At 42.2% G+C, this 20,265-nt stretch overlaps 1 protein-coding gene across 5 annotated transcripts in view; it reads right to left on the reverse strand.

The window, feature by feature from the left end:
- LOC138683426 (protein Hook homolog 3-like) overlaps positions 1-15,075 on the reverse strand; it is a 116,262-nt gene extending 101,187 nt beyond the window's left edge. For all 5 annotated transcript variants that reach the window (XM_069775162.1, XM_069775161.1, XM_069775160.1 and 2 more), the window contains exons 1-2: positions 14,861-15,075; positions 4,180-4,265 (exon numbers count right to left, since the gene is read on the reverse strand). In XM_069775162.1, coding sequence (XP_069631263.1) covers positions 4,180-4,239 — 60 coding nt within the window. In that variant the 5' untranslated portion in view covers positions 4,240-4,265; positions 14,861-15,075. The remainder of the gene's footprint in view (positions 1-4,179; positions 4,266-14,860) is intronic.
- Between the last annotated feature and the right edge of the window lie 5,190 nt (positions 15,076-20,265).

A 20,265-nucleotide genomic window follows, 5' to 3' on the forward strand; every position in this document is an offset into this window, starting at 1 on the left:
GTGACCACATCTATGTGCCCACCTTTCACAGTCAGAGACACAGCTGTCTACTGGTTTTGCTACCCTTGATAGCTACATCAATGATCCACTGGAGGTATCCACTACTGCTACAAAAAGAGAAGCAATCATATTTTTCCTTAGAAATCATGCATACCTTATCATTGTTTTAGAATTCTAATATCAACTCGTTGCTGCAATTCCTTTGCTCCAAAGCTTTTCTCAATAGAAATACAGTCCAGGTTATTGTTATTAATCAATATCTTCATTACAGATTTACCACTTTGTATGGTTGTGTATTAGAGTTGACATTGGTTAAGATTGCCAAAGAGTTATTTTGTTAGGCTCAATTTATTGCATGAGACAGCAGAAGACTTGCAATTGCTTAGCTGATCTTTACTTAAACTTCTCTGGATACACTGACAAAGTCAAGCTAACATTCAATATCAATGTGACAATTGCTAAGGGAAAAATAAAATTCAAGTGCTACTACAAAACCACAATATTCACATGGTACATACTTTTCTTTTTAAGAAATCACTTGAAATCACAGTTGAAAACAGTATTTCAGAGTAGATTTCCTTGCTTACTTGGAGGGGGGCACAGCATCCCAAGTCACCAGTAACAGGTTAAAAGTTAAAAATGCTATCAGTAAGATTACTGAGGTCTGTTATTCAAGCTTTATTTTGGTATACAATCCAGGCATAGTATTTTTTTTAGATCCCAATTCTGACCAGTCATTGAACTAGTCAGTTTAAAAAAGCTAACAGAAAAACAATGACACTTATCAATTGCTGACATGTCATGAAATAAATGGGAATTGCACTCTATGAGGAAAACTGTACAAGTTGATGACCGATGAACATCCAAACTCAATAGGCCACAATCACGTTTTTCTCTACCAAGTGCTCCAACAAATAATTTACAGATAATTTTGATAAAAATCTTGACTTCTTATAGAATTTACTAAACTTGCTTACCATCTGTGTGATAAACTTCTTTTCTACTTTAGCAGGTAAGAGAGGAAGAATTTTACAATCTTGAAGAAAGAAACAGCATCCAATTTCTTATTAGACTTGTAACACTGATAGTCACATTTCAGAAAACTTAAGAATATGCTATTTTAAATGTTGGATTATAACTACCATTTCTATCTTTTGTCATCTTTTATGTCAACACAAAGTACTTGAAGATTTTTCACTAATTCTAAAGCAGCCAGGACTGCTGACATTATTTGCAATTGCAAAGATTCCCTTAAAGCAAAGTATACAGAGGACAGCATTTATTATTTTTATAAATAATTGATGCTTCACTTTCTTCACAGGAGAACTTATGTGAGAAATCTCCTGATGACTGTATTTGTTCTTTCAGTAAAATAACTGTTTCTTCAGAACGTCGATTAAAAAAATCCATCTTTTTTCCACTACTAAGCTATTGGACTTATTTGAGTTTCCTACAACAGATACATTTCTCTCTCACCTGAAACTTCTTCTAATGAAAGGTTAAAAAAACCTCTCTCTGAAAACAGGTAGTTCTAGATATATATTAACTACTTATTAACTACTATGCTTATCTATAGTCCCCCAGAAGCCAAAACACTGTGCACAGTGTCACAGTTAGACAGCTAATACACTTGAACATAAGCATTTCAAAACATTTCATTCTCAAATTCAGACAGTATACAGAAACATCCTAGACTATACTGGCATGCTGTTTTTAATCAAAGTTTACTATTATCCAGCATAATAGTGATTTCCCCTTTCCTTTAATCTAAGAATGTAATGTCCTTGCATACCACTAAAATTACATTATCAAAACAAAGCCATTCAGCTTATAGAATCATAGAATAGTTAAGCTTGGAAGAGGCCCCTCAAAATCACGCTCAAAGCAGGGGCAGCTACAGCAAGGGAAGCTCTCTAGGCAACCAGTTCCAATGTTCAAAGCACCCTCACAATAAAAAGGTATTTTCTAATCTTTAAATAGAATTTCCTATATTCCAATTTCTGCATTTCAATTTGTGCCCATTGCCTCATCTCCTGTCAGTGGGCATCACTGAGAAGAGTCTGGCTCCCTCTTTTTCAATCCTTCTTGTCTGTGTCTGGAAATGGTTTCCAGGATTAGCTACTCCAGCACCTTCCCAGGGATCAAGGTGAGGTTAATTGGCCTGTAGTTCCCTGGGTCTCCCTTCTTGAAGGCAGGGGTGACATTTGCTTTCCTCCAGTCCTCAGGAACTTCTCCCAATCACCACAACCTTTCAAAGACCAATCAGGAGTGGCCTCACAATGACATCGGCCAGCTTCATTAGCACTCATGCATGCATCCCTTCAGGTCCCATGGACTTCTGTGCATTCAACTTGTTTAAATGTTCTATAACCTAATCCTCCTCCACCGAGGACAAGTCGTCTTTGCTCCAGACTTTCCCTCTGGTTTCAGTAGCTGTGATTCCTGAAGGCTGGTCTTGCCAGGCGTCCTGGTTTCAGCTGGGATAGAGTTAATTGTCTTCCTAGTAGCTGGTACAGTGCTAAGTTTTTGAGTTTGGTATGAGAAGAATGTTGATAACACACTGATGTTTTCAGTTGTTGCTAAGTAATGTTTAGTCTAAAGTCAAGGATTTTTCAGCTTCTCAAGCCCAGCCAGCAAGAAGGCTGGAGGGGCACAAGAAGTTGGGAGGGGACACAGCCAGGGCAGCTGACCCAAAGTGGCCAACAGGGTATTCCATACCATGTGATGTCACATCTAGTATATAAACTGGGGGGAGTGGGGGGATCACCGCTCGGGGACTAACTGGGCATCGGTCGGCAGGTGGTGAGCAATTGCATTGTGCATCACTTGTATATTCCAATCCTTTTATTATTACTATTGTCATTTTATTAGTGTTATCATTATCATTATTAGTTTCTTCTGCTCTATTAAACCGTTCTTATCTCAACCCATGAGTTTTACTTCTTTTTCCCGATTTTCTCCCCCATCCCACTGGGTGGGGGGGAAGTGAGTGAACGGCTGCATGGTGCTTAGTTGCTGTCTGGGGTTAAACCACGACACTAGGAAAGACTGAGGTGAAGGCAGCATTGAGTACCTCAGCCTTTTCCATGCCATTTGTCATCAAGTCCCCTACCCCATTCAGCAGTGGGTCCATGTTTTCCCTAGACTTCCTTTTGCTGTTCCTGTACTTGTAGAATCCTTTCTTGTTACCCTTCACGTGGCTTGCCAGATTCAACTCCAGGTGGGCTTTGGCTTTCCTAACCCCATCCCTGAACACTCAAACAGTGACTCTGTATTCCTCCTGGGCCTCCTTTCCCTGCTACCACTTCTTATGCTTGAGTTTAGTCAGGAGCTCCTTGTTCATCCATGCAGGCCTCCTGCCACCGTTCCTTGATTTCGTGCTCATTGGGATGGACCATTCTTGAGCTTGGAGGAGGTGATTCTTGAAAAAAAATCAACGAGCTCTCCTAGACCCCTCTTCTCTCCAGGGTCTTATTCCATGGGATTCTTCCAAGCAGATCCCCGAAGAGGTCAAAATCTGCTCTCCCGAAGTCCAGGGTTGTGATCCTGTTTTTTGCCTTGCTCCCTTCTCACAGAAGTTTTATTGTTTGATCCAGATTCCCCATGCTGCCCTGCTAATACAACTAAGACATGACCTGGAAAGACTAACTCCAGTTTCAGAGTTATTTTTGATGCCTGTTCAGTATTTGCACTCCCCTTTAACACTCATAAAAATGATAGCAAAAGTATAAGCAGTAACACAGAAAATTTTAACAGCTTCATCTTTTCTATCTACTGCAATTCTAACATGTGATACAGTGTACTATAACTTCAAACACTGCCCCAAGCTAATAACTTACCTTGCACTGGCTTCAAATGTTTAAGATGAAATTTAAGTTTTGTGAACATATCTGCTCAGTTTTAACCCAATTTACTTTTCAATAAAATTAGCACTAGATAAACACTTTGTCCAAGTACTATTTTTTTAGGCTTATATTAACTGCTGTTAAAATAATTATCTAAAAGTTGGAGAAAAAAGTAGTACCCATATTCCAGATTAAAAGCACTGGCTAAACATAGTTTAGTTGAGTACTTATTAAATACTGGCCCAATTTGAAATAAGAAAATATACTCAAATTCAGACAAATGTACAAGTGCTAAACTTATGCACCAAAAATCACAAAACAAATTTGTTCTTACATCTTTTGGAGCACCTGAGCCATCACAACCCCATTCGTTAAGTCCTCCACAGTCTGGCATGGTGTTTCAATGTTAAATGTCTGGATCTGAAGAGGAAGGGGAAAAAAAAGAAGTTATTTTCTTTTTTTACTTTTGAAAATCTTTTGGTGCTTATTTTATTTGCTGTTGTTACTTAGAAAAAAAATGTACACATTTATTGTATGAGTAGAGAGGTAGAAAGTTTTAGATTGAATGGCAATCAGTAAAACAAACTGGAGACATTGCTTAATAGCTTTATTTTTGCAACCAAAACCATTGCAAACTCAACTACACTCAACTATAGCATATTTCTAACAAAGGGATTTCTGAAAGCATTTTTTAACACACTGAAAAAAGTTGGAAGTCAATGAGACTTCTCTTCTCCCATTTAAGCATTCTGAAAATCCCACTTTCTCAACACAATGTACATAAGCGAACTGGTTCAAAAATAACCAAAATAAAAAATAAAAACAAAACAACACAACATTGATCACTCAGAGCTCCTACATGTTCCAGAGAGACGTACTCCAAACCTAACTCCTCTATAATATGAGATGGAAAAGAGCATAATTCTTTGAGTACTATCAGGTCTTTACACTGCCAGTTTTCCAAATATTTTGAAACACTCAATTATTACCATAACAGACATTAAGGGCTGTATACAGAAGAGTTTCTGGTCTGTAGATGGAGGTTAAGATACAAGATGCAAGCACTGCTAATTCAGAAGCATGGAAAGAGAATGTCAAGGATCATGTATACGTGATGACCTGGGGCCTGATGGGATGCACCCATGAGTGCTGAGAGAGCTGGCAGATGTCATTGCAAGGCCACTCTCAGAAATCTTTGATCGATCATGGTGACTGGGAGAGGTGCCTGAGGACTGGAGGAAAGCAAATGTCACTCCTGTCTTCAAGAAGGGCAGGAAGGAGGACCCAGGGAACTATGGGCTGCTCAGCCGTTCCTCCATCCCCAGTGTCCTGGTTTCAGCTGGGATAGAGTTAATTGTCTTCCTGGTAGATGGTACAGTGCTATGTTTTGAGTTCAGTATGAGAAGAATGTTGATAACACACTGATGTTTTCAGTTGTTGCTAAGTAATGTTTAGTCTAAAGTCAAGGATTTTTCAGCTTCTCGTGCCCAGACAGCAAGAAGGCTGGAGGGGCACAAGAAGTTGGGAGGGGACACAGCCAGGGCAGGTGACCCAAACTGGCCAAAGGGGTATTCCATACCATGTGACGTCACATCTAGTATATAAACTGGGGGGAGTGGGGGGATCACCGCTCGGGGACTAACTGGGCATTGGTCGGCAGGTGGTGAGCAATTGCATTGTGCATCACTTGTATATTCCAATCCTTTTATTATTACTATTGTCATTTTATTAGTGTTATCATTATCATTATTAGTTTCTTCTTTTCTGCTCTATTAAACCGTTCTTATCTCAACCCACGAGTTTTACTTCTTTTTCCTGATTTTCTCCCCCATCTCACTGGGTGGGGAGGAAGTGAGTGAGTAGCTGCATGGTGCTTAGTTGCTGGCTGGGGTTAAACCACAACACCTGGGAAGGTGATGGAGCAGCTAATCCTGGAAACCATTTCCAGGCACATTAAAGACATAAAAATCATCAAGAGTAGTTAGCATGACTTCAGGGTATTTATATAACAAAAAAACAATAGAGCAACTGTGATGTTAAAATGAAAATACAGTATACAATATGTAATTTTTTAATAGCCTGAGCCTAAATCAACACTTCTTTCTGAGCTTTCATCTACTTAATCATACTTTGAAATAATTTGTCCAAATTCCTTTTCTTATTATCTTTAAAAAAAAGATCATTGGCAATATTGTTAATTGCAAATATACTACAACTTTGTTTATGCACATTCAGGTTTTTTAGGACACATACATACACACCTCACCAAGCAGTGATGAATTTCAGAAACACCACAGAAAAAAACTGTTTTAAAACCAGAAACATATCACAGAACAAAATATTGAGAACAGAGTTTACAAGAGGTGAAACACTAGTTTACCCTTCGGAGCATCAAATTCTAAAACCCTATATCTCTACTTGCCCAGTGTCAAAATAATATAATATATATGTCAAATAATATAATCGTATAAACGCATTCTCAAAAAAAAAACCAAAAAACAAACCCACAACCAGTGTTAGTCTTCTACAAGGCTCTTGAGGAAATCTAGATAACAACATAACCCAAAGAATAATACCACTGTGGGGCAGTCTGTAAGGCCTCTTCCTGGTAACAAGGCCTGGATAACAACCACTGATAAGATAGGGATGTGAGTGTAAGGGTGGGTGTGAATGGGATGCCCATAACTGTCTGAGAGGGCATTTGCCCCAAACTGATAACAATGAAGAGGATGATGACCATCAGCTGGATTAAACAGTAACCAGGGAATTACAAAAGAGACTTGACAGGAAGCGGTGCCGGGGGGTCAGCTTAAAAAAAGAAGTAGAAAAGAAGCAGTAAAATTTTGTAAATGTGGAAAAAGAAATGGCAACAGAGAAACAGTGAAACTGGGTTTGATGCTGCTAGAAGTGGCCCTGCTGGCATCGCAACCTCCACCTAGGCCTAGCAAAGCAGCCTCTTCCCTCATGAATAGCCTGCATTCAGCTACTGGGCTGGCAGTACAGGGTGCACCAAGTAGGGGTCCACTCCTCAGGGGTGCAAAGGTGACCTCTTGGGGGGCTTTCTCACTGGCATGTGCATTAGCAGATTGTAGGGAGCAGCATGGGCACACCTAAAGCTGCGGCACCCACATGTTCCACGTGAGGGGTGTGCAAGTAGGGTTACCCACACTACCAGAAGGGGAGGTATGCTTGTTACCCTACACTGCCTTGGGGGAGGAGGGGGGGGGGGGTGTTAACTCTGTGTGTGCCTGTGTGATTACTTTAGGAGTAGCAACAGAAGCATATTTAGAAATATGTAGGTGTTTATTAACATTTTGTAGGTGTTTAATATTGTGGTTTATCTGTTGTATTATTGATATGAATTCTGAATATATAGTTCAGTCATTGGTATTTAATCATGTATTGTTAATAAATCAATAAAACACTTTGATCCTCATTTCATTTAAATCATGAGTTGAAAAGCTTTTCCCTGCAACAATCCAAAAAAAGTTTAGTCTATCAAAAATAATGCAACTATTCTCTAAAAGCAGACATTGGTTTATGTGGCAGAATAGCATTCAAACCCATGAAGAAAACCATTGTTATCGCAGATGAAGACTACCAGATTACTGGAAAACTGAACAGCACCAGAAAAGTACGCCCCATTTAACCCCTATTTAAACAATGTTTGACATGCAAAGGTGTATAGTTTTTATTTGACAGCATAAGGCAAAACGAAGTCCTTTAACTTCTTGGATAGGGTTTGGAGAAGAAAGCTTAAAAGGCTAGTAGTTCAGTTTTAAACACATTTCAAACATTATTAAAAAGCATAGATGAACACAGATAACAGTTGTGCCCATGCAGAATAAAGAAGTCATTTGAAGCCCAGAACTCCACCTTCTTGCAGGTATAGCTTAGATGAAAAGCACCAACTTCATTGACAGATGGAATAAAGAACTCTTCCCCCAAAGGTATTGTGGTGGGTTAACCTTGGCTAAGGGCCAAATGCCCACCCAACCACTCACTCACTCCCCCTCCTCAGCAGGACACAGGGAGAAACTAGGATGAGAAAGCTCGTGGGTTGAGATAAAGACAAGGAGATTGCTTACCAATTATGGTCACAGGCAAAACAGACTCAAATTGGGGAAAATTAATTTAATTTAACTAAATTTGTTGCCAATTAAAATAGATTCAGGTCATGAGAAACAAAGACAAACATTAAAACACCTTTCCTCCCCCCTTTCTCATGCCCAGCTTTACTTTTTCACTCCAGACTCCTCCTCCCTCCCCAAGCAGCACAGTACATAACAGTTTCTCTCTGCCGCTCCTTCCCTCTCATACTTTTCCCCATAATAAAGCTAAGAATACCTTCTTGCCTGTGGCAATCTCCCTCAAAGCTTTATCTTATGTAACCCTAGAACAGAGGAAAGGCTATGCCCCATTAAATGCTCTGCAACTCTGAAATATGCAAAATACACTTTAATTTCCCAGATCTTCTAATACACCAGAAACATAAACAGTGTGAATACACACTTGCTGTCCAACTTAGATATCTAAATTCAGTTCCCAGACAGTCTTAGCTCCCAACAGTCAATGAGACCTCCACAAAGAATATACAGTACTAGTCAGAAGCTTAGTTAGATGGCACAAATAATACTCATGAGTTCCTTGGTGCAGATAAGATATCACCCTCAGAAGAAAAAATGAAAACCTACAACTTTGTGGTTGGTGATCAATGACTAGAACAAAGAGGCTTAGCTAGTCTCCTGCAATCCTGTCATTCACAAGAAACCAAAACAGGTGCTTAAAGTATAGGCTACGCAGGAGACACACAAAGACCAAAAGTACTATAGCATAAAAAGTAAGGAAGTAACTGAAGAGGAAAGGAAAAACATAGCTTAACTAGTGAATTCCAGCAACTTTGACTTACTTCACAAAGGGACCTTACAAAAAAAATTCACAAGTACCCTTCTTGAAGGATCAAAGTCTCTGTCAGGAGTTGCTCAGATGGCCTCTAGATCTCATATGAATGCAGGCAGATCCTTCCAGTTTGGAATAGGTACTGCATAGAAGACACAAATACCACACTGAGGAAGTTTTTCAGCCAAAAGGAAGAAAGTCAAATAGAATAGTAAGGATTGATACCACATAAAGAGCTAAAATACTTTCAAAATGGAAGTAGCCAAAAGAGAGGCCTTGAACAGTATTTACAAAATATCCACTTCATAGAGAGTTTTAACACCTCTACCAAGGAAATAAGCATCTAAATTCCTCTACCTGCAGAAAGTATTTTTATTTGGCCTTCAAGACAAGGAAAAAAGGAAAGTAGGTAATGTACAACTCAATGGAGGGAACATACAACAGAATAACATACAACAGTTACCATGACAGGGGAGGGACAGTTGCTGACATCTCCATTGCAATCTGCTACAGAAGACCAGCCAGCATTGACCTCTTTGAGGAATCCTGCTGATTAAATAGCAAGCGCTGAGCAACCTTCTCCAGTATTAGACCTTAGCTCTATGTTTGATAAAAATACTAAAAAACAACACATGCTAAAAACAACACACTGAAAAGCCTGCAGTCATCCTTATTTCAGATATGGGCATATTACAGTGCAACTGCCACATGCATGTATGAAAACTCTCCAAGGTCTTCAGACATGGCCAGAAGATATAATTGGGTTCAAAACACTCCTGATGCAACACCCACAGCAAAGAACCTCAGTGTCTGTACCTTGATCAGTCATAAGTTTTAAACAGAAACAGAAAAGATGCTGTGTACCTCCATTAGATATGCTGAAAGAATTTTAAAAACACAGCAGGTTTACTCCACAGCTACACTGTTCTAGACTGCTTTGGTTGCAGTGCTGTTTGGGTACCTATACTGTGTAGTCTCAGAAGAGGTTTTTGGGAAATTTTGTTTGGTAGGATACTAATTCTGCAATGACAGTGGGCTGCAAACACTGCTAAGGCTTAGAACAATCAATTCTGATATGTTAGTAGTTGGGCTCCAGTCCCTTGCTCAGTTTCACTCCAGTTACTGCTACCCTGGCTGCCTCAAGAAGCACCATGGCAATCTGCTGAAAAAGTAGGAAACAAAAGCTCTCTCAGGTGTTTAAAACCCTAAAAAAAATTATTCAGGAACATATAAAACAATGCTCTAAATCCAAGAGATAAATGAAATTGAGCAATGCCATAATAGAATCATAGAATGGTTGAGGTTGGAAGGGACCTCTGGAGGTCACCATGTCCAACTCCCCTGCTCAAGCAGGGCCACCTAGGGCTGACTGCCCAGGACCATGTCCAGATGGCTTTTGAACATCTCCAATGAGGGAGACTCCATAACCTCTCTGGGCAACCCCTTCCAGTGCTCGGTCATCCCCACAATAAAAAAGTGTTTCCTGATTCTCAGACGGAACCTCCTGTGTTTTGATTTGTGCCCATTGCCTCTTGTCTTGTCACTGGGCACCACTGAAAAGAGCCTGGCTCTGTCCTCTTTGTACCCTCCCTTCAGGTATTTATATACATCAATAAGATCCCCCCCTGAGCCTTCTCTCTAGAATAAACAGTCCCAGTAATCTCAGCCTTTCCTCATAGGAGAGATGCTCCAGTCCCTTAATCATCTTTGTGGACCTTTGTTGGGAGTCTCTCCAGTATGTCCATGTCTCTCTTGTACTGGGAAGCCCAGAACTGGACACAGGACTCCAGGTGTGGCCTCACCAGTGCTGAGTAGAGGGGAAGGATCACCTCCCTCGATCTGCTAGCAACACTCCTCCTAATGCAGCCCAGGATACCTTTTGCCCTCTTTGCGGCAAGGGCACATTGCTGCCTCATGTTCAACCTGGTGTCCACCAGCACCCCCAGGTCCTTTTCTGCCAAGCTGCTTTCCAGATGGGTGGCCACCAGCATGTACTGGTGCCTGGGGTTGTTCCTCCCCAGGTGCAGGGCTTTGCCCTTCCCCTTGTTGAACTTCATGAGGTTCCTGTCAGCCCATTTCTCCAGCCTGTTGAAGTCCCTCTGGATGACAGCACGACCCTCTGGCATATCAGCCACTCCTCCCAGTTTTGTGTCATCAGCAAACTTGCTGAGGGTGCACTCTGCCCCATCATCCAGATCATTAATGAAGATGTTAATAGAATCACAGAATGGTTGAGACTATAACAGAACCCAAATAATAAACTTTAACATAACCCAAAACAGTGAGGGGAGTGTTAAAAAATAAAACCAAAAACATTTATAGGTAAAGTGGCTTGCTCTGGTTTAAAGATATCAAATATAGTAATCTCAGGCATGCAATATATGAGACTTGAGGGATATTCTCATCCATCAAAAGCACAGGTTGTCACAGAGGAGCAATTTCAGGTCGCCAACATCAATGCCAGCAACACAGTTTAGGTTGAACAGTTTCTCAGACCTCTTTGCAAAGCTTCATCTCCTCAAAACATTGACAAACCAGTTGAAGTACTTTGTTATGGATGTGAATTGCTTTTACAAGCAATCTAGGAGGCTATACTAGTTCTTAAGAACAAACAATTTTTCTAGCATAATAGATCTCAGATGACCAGTCTTTGCTAAGTTGTAACAGCTCTTTTGCCATCTAAATGAGCGGTTTCCCAAGAATCATTATGGGACTTGAGGGAAGAGCCAGACAAAGTTTTATTTATTTATATTACCCATTTCGCTTGAGACTAAAAAAAAACCTCAAGGTCTCTTTTGCAACTTTCATGTCTTGCAATTTAAGGGGAGATGCATCCCAGCTGATCAAGTGTAAAACCAGCTCAGCCAAAGCAGTTTTTAAATTCAGGTAGGGCCAGAATAAAAGCTAATTCTGAATAACTTTTTTTTTTTAATTGAACTAAACCATTTTCAAAGCCACATTCACACAAAAATATTTAAATGGCTAAAATAGCAAAAAAAAATCACACATTCACCTAAAAAACACAACTGTGTTGACTAATTCTAATGCCATTTAAGAATTATTTACCAATATTTTTGCTAACCAAAACCAGAAGAAGCTAGGTCAGCATGCAAAGAATAGGGAAAAAAATGTAAAGGGCATAGATTAGTTGGAATATGTAAATAAATGGCCTATGGGATGCTAGACTGGACCACTCCTACAGAGATGGACAAGGATCCATCTGCACAGATGCAATTTCATAATCAAGGAATGTAAATATGTGTCCTGGTTTCAGCTGGGATAGAGTTAATTGTCTTCCTAGTAGCTGGTACAGTGCTAAGTTTTTGAGTTTGGTATGAGAAGAATGTTGATAACACACTGATGTTTTCAGTTGTTGCTAAGTAATGTTTAGTCTAAAGTCAAGGATTTTTCAGCTTCTCATGCCCAGACAGCAAGAAAGCTGGAGGGGCACAAGAAGTTGGGAGGGGACACAGCCAGGGCAGGTGACCCAAACTGGCCAAAGGGGTATTCCATACCATGTGACGTCACATCTAGTATATAAACTGGGGGGAGTGGGGGGATCACCGCTCGGGGACTAACTGGGCATAGGTCGGCAGGTGGTGAGCAATTGCATTGTGCATCACTTGTATATTCCAATCCTTTTATTATTACTATTGTCATTTTATTAGTGTTATCATTATTAGTTTCTTCTTTTCTGCTCTATTAAACCGTTCTTATCTCAACCCATGCGTTTTACTTCTTTTCCCAATTTTCTCCCCCATCCCACTGGGTGGGGGGGAGTGAGTGAGCGGCTGCGTGGTGCTTGGTTGCTGGCTGGGGTTAAACCACAACATTACTATTGCTTAAGAATGATCACATGTCCAAGTACATAATTCCTACAGATGGACAATGCCATAGAGCAGAATTAACATTTCATACTTTCACATTCTTTCCTGTTCCTTGTCCCAAGGTGATTTTTTTTTTAATGGTTCAGATTTGTAAAAAAAGTTCAAAAGTAACAATAAAGTTTACCACTGAACAAACTGATTGCCTCATCTTCAGATTTGAAACATGGCAGGGACAATCACTAGTTGGTTCCAATACTTTTCAGTGTCATGCAAAAAAAAAAAAAAAAATTCCTAAGAGTTCACAAGCAGATTTCATCTAGATATATTGGTCCTCATCCCCTCCACAAACAAGAACCATTATTTTATTTTACTTCATTTTTTATCAGCACTATCCCAACTTCTACTGGACCTGAGCACACACAGAAGTTGAGCAAGACAACAGTCCTTTAGAATACATATAGAGCATTGTTTCATATAATATTTAGCTGTACAGAGAAGCCTCCCCTCCCCCAAAGAAGCCTTTGCTTCTAACTATGCATTTTGTTAGTCCTCTAGCTAGTTAGCAAATACTTTGTTATGAAATATTTTTTAGCATTTCTGCAATTTTATTTAAATTAGTTTAAAACTAAATTTGAACAGCATATTTTAAATAACTGTCAGACTATTTCTAGTCCTAAAATCTCTTTAAGAATTATTGAAACAGACTTTCATATAACAGCTTTGCTCTAACAATACAAATATATTTTAATCAAACCTAAAACTGGATAAGAAGTAGGATCAATGGATCAGATCACTCTTAACAGACCACTACAATACAAGAGAAATAAATAATTACAATAGCTTACAAGGATATTGGTTGCATGCAGATGATGGGAAGCACAGAAAGAGTTAATTTGTAGGTTATTTGAAAAGTTATAGAGCCAAGAAGCAATTTGGGACTGGGAGGAATCGGGAAGCATACCTAAAACAACTAAAGCAGGAGCACATGGATGCTAGCAACACATAGCAACAGGTCTCTTTCTAGCACCCCCTTGTAAACCTTCCTTCCTTGTACCAGTCTTAAAACAAGCCTCTCACTTGGCTTTTCTTTCCCAGGGTTCATACACACGTATGCTTCCTCATGAAGCTCAGCAGTACTCTCATGTCTTCTCCAACATCTGCGGGGGAGGAGAGGGAAAAAAATCATAGAGAGCAAAAAGGAGGACAAATAACAACCTTGGTTAAGACACAAGAATTAGCAGGAATGCAAAGGAAAGAGAGACCCTGGTGCAGCTAGGGCATAATATAAACATCTCTTCCCATAAAATTCAGTCTTGTGTACATTCCAAGCTACCCACTCCCTTTTAACAGGTATTGGATGTCCCTTCCTTATCCACTTCGATTTTCACAGAGAAACCTAAATCATCATTTTCATACCCCCAATAATTTTCATGAACTTCACAGATTACTCCAGCTCCCACCTTTTAGAGGCTAAGTTTCTAAAAGCCAAATGAGTTATTGTTGAGAATAAACAGAAATGTCCACAATTTCATATAGCATTTACTTGGCAATTTTCTTAATGTGTGTTTGGGAAGCCAATGATTCTAGACAGCTAAACCAGCAACTGCTAATGAAATGGCAGTTTCACAATTATGTTACAGTTACACAGGTATGTTCCATGTTTCAAAATGCAGAAGTAGCTGCAAACGCAGGTTCAATGTCTGGTAAGTTCTGGCTGTTCTGTGAGTAAAAGCACACCATGAAGCTACTGATGCATGCAGTCCAGGTCGAACGCAGACAACGGTTAGGAAACACAGCACAAGAACTTCGCAGCCACGAATAGGGCAGGCACAAGACATGAGAGGCCGGGGACACACAATCAAAGCAATGGATAACAACTTGCCCACCAAGTCCAGGCACGCGACAGACTCTCCGACACACTGAAACCTGCTTAGTCCTGTGCAGGCGCGCGCGGGGAACAAGCTCCTTTGTTTTTCCCGGCAGAAGTAGAGTTAAGGCTATGGAGACCTCTACGTACGGAGGTTACGACTCCCCATCCCGCCCCGGGGCTTTGGTCAGGCGGGGCAGGTCCACTGGGGCTCCGCCGACCCCAGAAGGACTCAAACCCATCCGAGAGCGAGGGTATGTCCTGGGACGCAGGGACTGTGGTGACGGACAGAGACCCCAGAGCCACCCGTAGAGCCGCGAAGAGGAAGACCGGAGACGGCAGACAGACGCGCACAGCAACGGATGCCTCCAGCCAGACTACCTTGCTCCAGGCGAGGCGGCCTGCTGGGCCCAGGCACTCACCCATGTAAGGAGGCTCTCCCCAAGCTCGGCCCGTTGTAGGCTTTCCACGTTGAACATAGTGGAGTACAGTGATCCTGCAGCCACCAAGGTAACTGTTATAGGCTAGATCAGTAGCCAAAGCAGTACTCGTCGCCGTTTCACCCCGTCTCAAGCCAGGCTGCAGTGCAGATACATCACTATGACCTACCAAAATCTGCCCGCTGGTTCCGCCTCCGTCACTGCTACTACGTCACGCTAACGAGGGCGGGGCTAAAACTAGCAATTCAGTTATTGCAGTACTCCACAGAGAGAGGGTTACTTATCGCTCTCCTTTTGGTACTTAGGGAAAGGGGAGTTGGTGGCTCGGGATGTGGTATTGTCTGCTCGTTCGTTCAGAGGGTGAATCTGTCTTTTTCTCCGTTTACTGGGAAACCATTTCTTTGGGCATGCGCCGTTTCTTTTTTTTTTCCCGGTCGCGGGGATAGGTTTGTCTGCTGTTCCAGGCAAGCCCTGCTACTGTGGAGGCACTCGCATTGCTCTGAGGGGGCCCTTGTGGGATTGGTGTCCCGGAGCACCAACATCCTGTCCCCAGGCAGTCTCTGAGCGCTGGTGGATTTCAGCTCTGCAGGGAAATTATAGGGGTCTAGGCTCCTCAGGGAGGCCCCTAAAGGTGGATTGCACAGAGCACTCTACTCTCCACACTGTGCCAGGATGGCCTGGGCATCCTTGTGTTGACAAGTGCAAAAGGTGCACTGCTTGTGTCTGTATGCGCATTTCAGCTGAGACATTTATTGCATGCATATATTCTGCATAAGAGACCTTAGGAGGTCACTAGTGATATTTAACTGATATTGGAGCACATGCCATAGCAAAGATGATGCTATGGTTACTTTTTCTTTTATAGAGTTTGCAATAGCAATTTTTGTTGATTAAAAAGTAAGTTCCTTAATGTCCTGGTTTCAGCTGGGATAGAGTTAACTGTCTTCCTAGTAGCTGGTACAGTGCTATGTTTTGAGTTCAGTATGTGAAGAATGTTGATAACACTGATGTTTTCAGTTGTTGCTTAGTAGTGTTTAGACTACAGTCAAGGATTTTTCAGCTTCTCATGCCCAGTCAGCGAGAAAGCTGGAGGGGCACAAGAAGTTGGCACAGGACACAGCCAGGGCAGCTGACCCAAACTGGCCAACGGTGTATTCCATACCATGTGACATCCCATCTAGTATAGGAACTGGGAAGTGGGGGCAGGGAATCGCCGCTCAGGGACTGGCTGGGTGTCGGTCGGCGGGTGGTGAGCAATTGCCCTGCGCATCATTTGTACATTCCAATCCTTTTATTATTGCTGTTGTCATTTTATTAGTGTTATCATTATCATTATTAGTTTCTTCTTTTCTATTCTATTAAACCGTTCTTATCTCAACCCAGGAGTTTTACTTCTTTTCCTGATTTTCTCCCCCATCCCACTGGATGGTGGGGAGTGAGTGAGCGGCTGCGTGGTGCTTAGTTGCTGGCTGGGGTTAAACCACGACACTTAAGAGGGCTAGAAGTCCTCTGAAGAAGTCCTCCCCAGGTTGACTTCACTTGCCTTATCTCTCCTTTGCTGTAGTCCTACAGTCTGAATGCATAAGTAGGAACTGATTTAGTGGGTCTCTGACAGGTTGCTCATAGGGTTAGGAGGGAATCTGTGCTATAACCTAACTTCCAGTAATCTCCAACTTCAGTAATGTGGTTTTGTGAGGATACTGCACCCCCAAAAAATTCACTTACTAGTAAGTAATATAGTTTGACATGTGGAAGGAGTAACCTTTAAAAGGAGATTTTTTTTTCTCATCTAAAAAAAGACATTAACTTTCTCTTAGTAAGATCCTGCTTATCCACCATTAGATCATGTTTGCTTTTCAAAAAGGGGGTGGGGTGGGTGGTGTAAGGGTATGTGGAACATGAGAGCATCTATTTTATTAAGGTTATCCAAACAAGAACCTTTTCAATGCAAAAGCAGATAATAAGTAAAGTGGGAAGCGATAAAGATCACACAGAGACACAAACCTGATAGACAAGGGATAAGAGACAATGCCAAAGACCAAAAGAAGTCTTCAGTCACTGACTGATGGGATATTTGAGGCGGTCCTGTGGGACTATGCAAATCTTATTAAGGAATTTTTTAGGGGAAGGGGAAGAACAAAGGGGGGAAATAGAGAGGAGGGGATATAAAAGGGCCAGTCACATGTAAACCATGGCTGGTCAGTGCACTTGTCTGATGAGCCCTGTGCCTGAATGATTGAAATAACCAGGGAGCTGCTAAAGTCCTGTGTACAGCCCCCATCAGTTAATATTTAAAATAGGGAAACAATAACTAGACATGATTTAGGGTTTAGGAACTAACTACTAGACAATGGGGCTTTATGTTTATGTCAGAAAAGGTAATGGATTGTGGTCCGATCAACAAACCTCAAAGAACCAGTTGGAACTGCCAAGATTAGGGAAGAAATAGGCAAAAGGTAATTCCTACAGGGGGCGATCACGACCACTGACTCATTGACCACCTACTCAAATGATACCACCTACTCAAAAGAGGACAATGGAGGAAGAAGACAGAGTCTGCGCACTAATTTACATGAGGGGCAAAGAAGAAAGAACTAATCATTAAGGAAAATAACAACAAATATGTATTAGTTAAGTGTATAAATGTGAGAATTTTTGAGACAAGGTTGTGCTGTCTTGAGACAGGCACTCATTCATGTGCATCAATGAAATTAATTTGAAAATACCTCAACTCTGTGTGTTATTGGCTTGCACACCGGGTAAACAAACCCCGTTTGTGGGATAACATGATCACCTCAGTCTGTACTATTTTCTTAAGTCCTTTCTTAGCTATCTCTCTGTCTACCCCATCTGTATGTATGCTGCAAGGACTAAGTGCCAGCTACTGGTGAAATGGGCGTGAGTGGATTTGGTGCCAGCAACTGGAGTCAGACCAGGGGTGTAGGCACCCCACGGCCTGTGGTGTCAGCAGCTGGAGTGAGTGGGAGTCTTAGGGCCAGCAACTGGAGCAGATGGGGGTCTCAGCATTAGTAATTTGAGGGGCCATGGGTCTTAGGTGTGTGTGTGTCCTTGGGTCTTAGGAGTGTGTGTCTGGGATGCCAGCTACTGGGGGGGGGGGGACTGGCGCAAGTGCATTCAGGGCCAGCAATTGAATTCAGACTGAGGGTGATGGTGCTGGCAACTGGAGCAGGTGAGGGTCTCGACTCCAGCCACTGGAACGAGACCAGTGTGTATCCCAGGCGCAGCTCTTGGGGGGCCAGGGTGAGTGAAGCAAGTGAGGGTCTTGGTGCCAGCAGCTGGAGCAGGGCTGTGGCTCACAAGCTGTGATGCCCCAACAGAGGAGTGTCTGGGATTTCTTTCCGATACCCTGCCAGAATTGTGCAATCTGGGTGGGGGACCACAGGCGGCAAATACGAAGGAGCGATCGCATGGTTGTTGTGGTGCTGGGACAGCAGAGCCAGAGGGGTGAAACTAACAGGGGGCAAAGGGCATCAGTTAAAAGAGCCCTGGCAGGGGATGCCACTATGGATGGGGTAGTTCGTTGTGGCAGAAACTTGTGGGAGGCACTGATGTAGGCACTGGTAGGAACATGTGCCCATTGTGACAGGCCCAGAAGTCCCAAGAATTTTAGGAATAGATTACCTGAGGGGCAGATACCACAAAGACTCATAGGGACATCAATGGGCCTTTGGCATTGCTGCTGTAGAGGGAGGCCTTGTCTTATCTAAACTCTGTAGACTAAATTGGAAGCAGTGGGCCCTTTGCACGTCCCTGAACAACACGTACCAATAGCAGTGGAGGTTGTCAACTAAAACCAGCATCAAAACAATTGGGATGTTTGAACACTGAGAGAAGCAAGGCATTGTAACACAAACTCATTCCCTCTACAATAAACTGATATGGCCTGCAAAAAAAGCCAATGGGGAGTGAATGATAGATTATAGAGTCCTAAATGAAGTGACCCCACCTTTGACTGCTGCTGTCCCAGATGTGTTCCAGCTACAGTTGGAACTGGAGACAAAACAGGCAAAATGGTAAGCCACCATTGACATAGCCAATGTCGTCTTTTCTATTCCCATAGTGGAAGAATGTAGACCACAGTTTGTTTCCACCTGGGAAGGAATCCAGTACACCTGGATTCAATTACCCCAGGGGTGGAAGCATAGTCCCACCATTTGCCATGGACTGATTCAAGAGACCCTAGAGAAGAGCAGTGCCTCAGAACACCTACAGTACATCAGTGACATCATTCTCTGGGGACAAAGGAAGAAGCATTTGAAAAAGGTCAAGCTGTTATTGAAATCCTGCTAGAAGCAGGGTGTGCAATTGTGGTGGGTTGAACTTGGCCAGCTGCTAGGCACACATCCAGCTGCTTTCTCACTCCCCTTCCTCAACAGGACAGCAAGATAAAATTGAATGAAAAGGCTCATGGCTCAAGATAAAGACAGGAAGGTCACTTGTCAATTACCATCATGGGCAAAACAGACTAGACTTGAGGAAAATTAATTTAATTTATTTCCAATTAAAATAGATTTACATAGTGATAAACAAAGATTAAAAAAACACCTTCCCCCCACCTGCCTTTTTTCTCACGCTCAACTTCACTCCTTCATTCCCAACTCCTCCACCCCCCCACCAGCACAGGGAGGGTGGGGGGTGGTAACAGTCAGTACATAACAGTTCCTTTCTGCTGCTCTTTCCTCACACTTTTCCCCTGCTCCAGCATAGGTCCTCTCCATGGTCTGCAGTCCTTCAGGAAAATCTGCTCCAGTATGGATTCACCATGGACTGCAATTCCTTCAGGAAATATACAACTGCTCTGGTGTGGGGTCCTTCATGGGCTGCAGTGTGAATATCTGTTCCAGCATGGTCTCTTCCACAGGCTGCAGGGAAATACCTGCTCCAGCACCTAGAGCACCTCCTCCTCCTCCTTTTTTTTCTGACCTTGGTGTTTGTACTACTCCTCGCTTTTTTTTCTTCACTCCTCTGCCTGTCTGGTGTTTTTTCCTTTTCTTAAATCTGTTTTCACAGAGGCGCCACCAGCTTTGCTGATTGGCTGAGCTTTGGCCTGTGGTGGGTCTGTTGCAGAGCTGGCTGGAACCAGTTGTGTCCAGCACAGGGCAGGCCCTTACCTCTTCTCACAGAGGCCACCCCTGCAGCCTCCCCCCCCCAAACCTTGCCATGTACAACCAATACAACCATCAAGAAATCTAAAGTCAAAGGAGCCTCTACAGAAACACAATTCCTAGGCATAAAATGGGTGGATGGAAGACCGCAAACACCTAGGGAAGCAGTAGAAAAGATTAGTATGCTTGCTGAACCCACCAACTAAAAGGAAACTCAAACTTTCCTTGGAATGGTCAGAGTCTGGTTGATGCACATTCCTG

Source organism: Haliaeetus albicilla, chromosome W (assembly GCF_947461875.1).
Source record: "Haliaeetus albicilla chromosome W, bHalAlb1.1, whole genome shotgun sequence".
NCBI lineage: Eukaryota > Metazoa > Chordata > Aves > Accipitriformes > Accipitridae > Haliaeetus > Haliaeetus albicilla.